This window comes from Onychomys torridus, chromosome 3 (genome assembly GCF_903995425.1).
Source record: "Onychomys torridus chromosome 3, mOncTor1.1, whole genome shotgun sequence".
Lineage (NCBI taxonomy): Eukaryota > Metazoa > Chordata > Mammalia > Rodentia > Cricetidae > Onychomys > Onychomys torridus.
Window position 1 is genome coordinate 128,843,332 of NC_050445.1, and position 6,706 is coordinate 128,850,037.

A 6,706-nucleotide genomic window follows, 5' to 3' on the forward strand; every position below is an offset into this window, starting at 1 on the left:
TTACTAGAATACTTTATGTTGTGGTGACCCCAAACCATAAAATTATTTTCTTTGCTACTTTATAACTTTAACTTTGCTACTGATATGAATGATATTGTGAATAATTTTGGAGATAAGGTTTGCAAAAGGAGTCACAACTCACAGGTTGAGAATAGCTGCCTTAATTTTTAAGAGCACTAAATTCTCTTTTAGAGGGCCTGTGCTTGGTTCCCAGCACAGATGACTGCTAGCTCCTGTCTTTTACTCCAGCTCCAGTGTAGCTGAGGCCCTCTTCTGGCCTCTGAGAGCATTGTGGTATAAGAACAAATATCCTTGGATAACAACAGTACACAAACTAAACATAGTTAAATCTTAAAAATTTCAGAAAAATTCATACTTGGAAGAGATTTTTCTCATAATCTAGAGTCCATTTTTTTACTGAAAGTAAGGCTTCCTGACCACATGGTCCTCAGTGTATGAACTCCCATATTACGTGCATGGAAGAAAGGAAGATTTCCTCTGTTGTGTGCTTGTTCATTTTTCTTCTTAAAGAGAGGCAAGTTTCTTGGTTAATTTTCTATCACTATAAAAAACATCATGACCAAAGTAATTCATAAAAGAAAGTATGAATTTGGAAGCTCATGCTTCTAGAAGGTTTGTCCAAGTCCAGTGTGGTGGGAAGCATGGCAGTAGGCAAACAGATATGGCCATGGAGAAGTAGCTAAGAGTTTAGATCTTTAACTGCAATTAGGAGACAGAGAGATAACTGAGACTGGAACAACATCATCAAGCTGCATGCTCACCACTCTTCAAACAGAGCTCTCAATTCATTCCAATCCATGTCTTCACAGCGCCTTCCAGGATGGCCAAGTAAACTCATAGAGATATGACAAAATAGAGAACTTCAACCAATCCAGCCTACAAATGACTTTGCACAGTAAATGGTGCCCTTAATTACATTTTGTGAAAAATGTTCTGTTTATTTTCTTACACTTATATATGATCTACCATGTATATGATTACCATCAGATGCATCACAGGAAAAAGACATGTGCATTGAGTTAAGCCTATCAATCAAAATAGAAAATCATATATATTAGACCCCTCAGGAAAAACTCCTTTTTCTTCTGGATGACAAACAGAAACTCCTAGAATTATCTATTGAGTAAACTTCAAGTGGTATCTTTTGTTCTGTAGCATTTTACCTGTCCTGCAGTTCACTTTAAGTCTGAATAAAATTCTTGATGCCTTGTTACAACATGGATAATAATAAACCATTATTTTATTAAAATAAAAATAATTATATCTCCATTTTTTCTTTTAATCAATTTAGTCATTAATTTCCCATAGGCTCCTGCATAGTTAATGCAATTACCCATTTTCTATTTTCTCTGTGGCTCTATGAAGTTACCATTTTATTTTTCTGAAAAGTGCTGAGGATACTTCAAAGGATATACATACATGGTTTAAACATACACCAAAGAATCAACATGACTTAGCCACAGTTGGCTGTATATTTGTATCACTCAGGAACAACACAGGATTGCCTGAGGAGGTCTGAATACAGGATAGTTAGGCGACTTATAACTTCATGGTAGAGAGCTCTAACTTCAAAACAGCACCCATAATAATGTTCATGATATTAAAAGCTTTCAAATAAATTCATAGGTGTTTCTCAGACTCCTGTTGCATGAATCAATTCCTTGACTATTTTTTGATCTGAAAGATATTCCATGTCTGGTTACTTCAAATCATATCCACTAATTGATGAACAATCCTGAGGTTTAATCCTAAGAATTGATAATTACAAGTAAATTTATTCTTTACAAATACTCTGTATATTTTTCTATGTGCAAATGAGGTTTCAATGTGAAAATGATATTTCAACACCTGTGGAGAAATACAAGGATGAGATTTTGTTAGCTGACTAAAGAGATAACCTAAAGAATGGAAAAAATATTTTCCAGTTATAGGTATGACAGATGATTAGTTTCTAGAATTGTGTTGATTGGTTTTTTTGTCTACTTTATACAAGCTAGTGTTTTCTGTGAAAAGGAAACCACAATTGAGAAAATGGCTCCATAAGACTGGCCTGTAGGCAAGACAGTGTATTCTTGTCTGGAATAATGATGTAAGTGGGAGGACCCACGACACTATGGGAGGTGCCACCCTTGGGCAGGTGATCTTGGGTGCTATAAGAGAATAGGTTGAGGGATGGAATAAAAACCAACCCAATATAATGTGCTATAGATATGAAGGAACCACAAGATCTTGTACCCCACAAAATATGATTTATTATATTTATAAAATGTTTTAATGGTAATATCAGGTATAGCTGGAAAATGCTGTCCCCAGAGCTACATTATTAAACAAAACTTGAATGCAGGCATGACTGCATTACTGTGATTTTGCTGGTGAGGGGGGAAAATGAGGTCACCAAACAATACAGAGCTTATCTATTGCCCACAAGATCTAGATGATTCACCCACATTAATGATGATACCATGTACTTTGATTACATGATATAGAGAAATGAAGGTTGAAATGAGGTGGAAGCTATTATATGGCTGGGTAGCTTTGATAGTTCTGGAAGATATATCAAGTTTTCTGGGAGAGAGAAGACATTGATGATCTCACACTTACAGGAACCCAACAGTCTGCTAGGATAAACTGTACATTGACCTGTGCCCACCTGTACAGCAGTAACACTCCTGTTATTTAACCAAATGCTTTCTTACTGGATTTGAGAATAACTCCAGAGCTGCGTACTTCAAATGTGGTGAAACACACCTTACAATGAGTCCACAGACTCTAGAGGAGAATTTGATATTGTTCAGCTAATCTGACCAAGTGCTCAGCATCCCTCTGCTGAGGGATACTGATTTTCTACCCTGGTTTAATAAAATGCTGATTGGCCAGTAGCCAGGTAGAAAGTATAGGTGGGAGAAGCAGACAAAGAGAATTCTGAGAAGAGGAAGGCTGAGTCAGGAGATACCAGCCTGCTGTCCAGGGAGCAGCATATGGCCTTGTTGGAGGAATTGTGTCACAGTGGGGGTGGGCTTTGAGTTATCATACTCAGGAAACCAACCAGTGTGTCTCTCAGTTGACTTCCTGTTCCCTGCAAGATTTAACATTCTCAGCTCCCCCACCATATCTGCCTGCTCACTGTCATGCTCCCCTTCATGATCACAATGGACTGAACCATTGAAATAGTAAGCAAGCCACCACTATCAAATATTTTTTATAAGAGTTGCCATAGTCATGGTGCCTCTTCACAGCAATTAAAAACCCTAACTAATTCAATAATAAAATATCCTAATATTTTCATCAGTCCTAAAGTAGAAAAAATAGGTTAAGTAAAGTTAAGAAAAATCAGCCTTGTGCTACCTGATTTAACATATAATCCTCTACTGATTGGCATGGTTATATGCAAAACTGAGCAGAACTCTGAAGCAAAAGTAAAAAGATCAACATAAAACAAAAGTACAGATAACAGGCTTTGTCTTGTTTACAGTAACACATTTTGGGCATCTGAGAGTATAAGTGAAGATTCAATGTGTTTAGCAAAAGACACCTCTAATATCCTTGTTATAACAGCATGGCAAAATATAAATTAAACTTACAAAATTAGATAAACTGTCTTTTCAGATAGATGGTTAACTATTAGAAAATACTGTTTTTAAAGTAGGCTACACACTCAAAAAAGTCTTTCAGGAAAAGTTCTGTGAGAGCCAGACATCAAGGGACCAATTAGAAGTACAGTCAAAAACACTAGGTGCAATGACTCGTACTTGATCTTGGACTTTCAATCCCCCTACACACTAACAACATGAATTTCTGTTATTCATGTCTCCAGGTCTTTATGTTAGACTGTGGAGACCAGTGTTCCATCTTCACCCTCCTTCATCAGAAAAGCACCAGCAGACCCCTCTTGTACCAGAAACAGCTTTGCTCCATTTTAACTTTTGTTCTGACTCTGGTAAAGAAGGAGGAGCCTTCATGAAAATACTCATAACTCTTTCCTCTGCCTATACTGCAGCACTAACCCAGGACTTTGCATATTGCTCCCTAGGGAGGACCCACCCTTCCTAGTCTGAGATAAAAGTAGTCCTCTTGTAATGACTGATCAGTCTCCTGAGACTGTCTCCTCACAATGAAGTTTCCTGTTGTGCTGTTGGTGTTGCTATTGCTCAGGATTCCTGGTAAGAACATTGAGAAAGGAGGATGGGTAGTGGGGATGAGCCCTGATTCTCACTGCTGATCACATGGGTTCTGTCCATGTAGGGAAGATGGATCTTATCCTCCAGGATGGTGCCAGTGAGATTTACATCTGTGATTGGGAGGACCCTGATGGAAAGGAACCTGTATTACAATGAAGATTATGTCACATATGGACTGGGATGGTCTAAATAACATCTAGAAGCCCCTTAGGGCTGTTAGTTCACTTGATCTGTTAAAAAGCAAATTTTAGTGTATAAAGCATGTTATGTAATATAAACATCAAAACTGAAATAAATTTTAAAAAATCAACTACGTCTGTTCATGACTTTGTACTTCTCTGTCTTTATTTCAGCTTCCAGAAGTGACATTGTGATGACCCAAACTCCACTCTCCCTGCCTGTCAGCCTTGGAGATAAAGCCTCCATCTCCTGCAGGTCTAGTCAGAGTGTTGTACATAGTAATGGAAACACCTATTTGAACTGGTTCCTGCAAAAGCCAGGCCAGTCTCCACAGCTCCTGATATACAAGGTTTCCAACAGATTTTCTGGAGTCCCAGACAGGTTCAGTGGCAGTGGGTCAGTCACAGACTTCACACTCAAGATCAGCAGAGTGGAGCCTGAGGATTTGGGAGTATATTACTGTATGCAAAGTTCATATTATCCTTCCACAGTGATTCAGACCCTAACAAAAACATCTTTGCTTAGGGCAGTCAAGCTGCCAAAGCTGTTAGATCTCTGTGGGAGAGAAGTGCTGGGGAACTCCTCATTGATTGCAGCTGAGGGCCTTGGAGCATGAGTATCATGGCTACACCTCACTGGTCATGCATTTCTGGCCTCATCAGCTGCAATAACAATGATATTGCATTTGTCTCAGGCAAATGGTGAACATGTCCCCTCTCATCAACCAGGAATAATGGTTTAAAAGCTGAATGAAAACCTATTTTGATTTTACAGGACTTGTCTGCCTTTCTGACTGAAAATTATCCATTAAAGCAGTCAGGAACTGATACATATTCCTGTATTAAACTGTCTCCTTGAGTATACTTTTTAGTCAATGTTCTATTGCTGTGAAGAGACACCATGACCATGGGAAGCCCTGTAAAAAAAAAAAAAAGCATTCAAACAGTGTTTGTTTACTGTTTCAGAGATTTAGTACTTTGTTAGGTTGGGAAGAGTGGTGGCATACAGGCAGACATCGTGCTGGACAAGTAGATGAGGATTCTACATACAGATCTGTAGGCCCCATGAAGAGCAATCCACTTGGCCTGATTTGGGCTTTTCAAACCTCAAAGCCCAATTTCAGTCATCATTCTTCCCACAAGGCCACATTTCCTAAATCTTTCAAATAGTGCTACTCTCTGATGACTAACCATTCAAATCTATGATCCTATGGGGACCATTCCAATTCAAACCACCACATGATGTAATCATTTTATTTGCTACATTTTATGGTTTTCATTTAAATTACATTTAATATTATAAATATTGCATACCCTACTGTACATGTAATGGCCTCATTAAATAAGAAACACAGAGCAAAATACAAAATACAAAATCCCAAGAGGTCAGAGCAGTAGCTAAGAACTGAGACTAAAACTGCCTTCTTAACCACCCACTGCCACTGCTGGCTTTCCCCTGAGAAAGAGACCTACCACTCCCTGTGTGTCTGTCTTTTTATTGACTTTATGTTTTGGCTTCATATTGGTTGGAAACCCAACCACATGACCTCCTCACTGACTGTTTATACAGAACTCAAGGTCTTCTATGGTTGGTATTGGGGTTAAAGGCATGTATCTACATGCTGGCTGTATCCTTGAACACACAGAGATCTGCCTGGATGTTATTGGGTTTAAGGGCATGTGCTACCACTGCCAGAATTCTGCTATGGCTTGCTAATAGCACTGACCCCCAGGCAACGTTATTTATTAACATACAAATAAAATCACATGTCAGCACAAATAAAATATCACCATAGTCCACATAAGCTTTTAGCAAGTCCAGAGATCACAGTCATTTAGAGAAGTGTAGTCAGGAACTGAAGCTTCGAGTTGTCTGCCAGCCAAGTAGAAACCTGGTGAGACAAATTTAAAATAGGAAGAAAAGTTAAAATTTATGAACCTTATTTGGAATTTTAGGCCCACAGTATTACTAATTGGGAAGGGCTGGAATCCCAAGTCCAGGAGAGAGAAAAATACCACCTTTAGGAATAGACAAGTGGGGACAATTTGAGCTGTACTTATCTGGAATATTTCTGACCTCTGTGAAGTGGATCCAAATTTTATAACTCTTTTTATCCTCTGAGGCCTGTATGATTTAGCTTACAAAATGACATAAAAATCTGTCTGTACTGAAATCCTTATCACAGATAAAGCAGGTGAAGTGAACTCATACCTTTGAGTCCTAGCAAGAACTATAGATATATGTTAAAAACCTGTGCAATTTCCTTCTGTCTAGAGAGCCAGGTATAAATTGTACAGAGATTTTTTTGGCCTGATAAGAAGCACTTT

At 38.4% G+C, this 6,706-nt stretch overlaps 1 gene segment (V, D, J or C); it reads left to right on the forward strand.

The window, feature by feature from the left end:
- Positions 1 to 4,127: 4,127 nt before the first annotated feature.
- LOC118580170 lies at positions 4,128 to 4,995 on the forward strand. The segment is given in 2 exon segments: positions 4,128 to 4,181; positions 4,553 to 4,995. Coding segments are annotated over 2 exon segments (492 nt in total).
- The last annotated feature ends 1,711 nt before the right edge of the window (positions 4,996 to 6,706 follow it).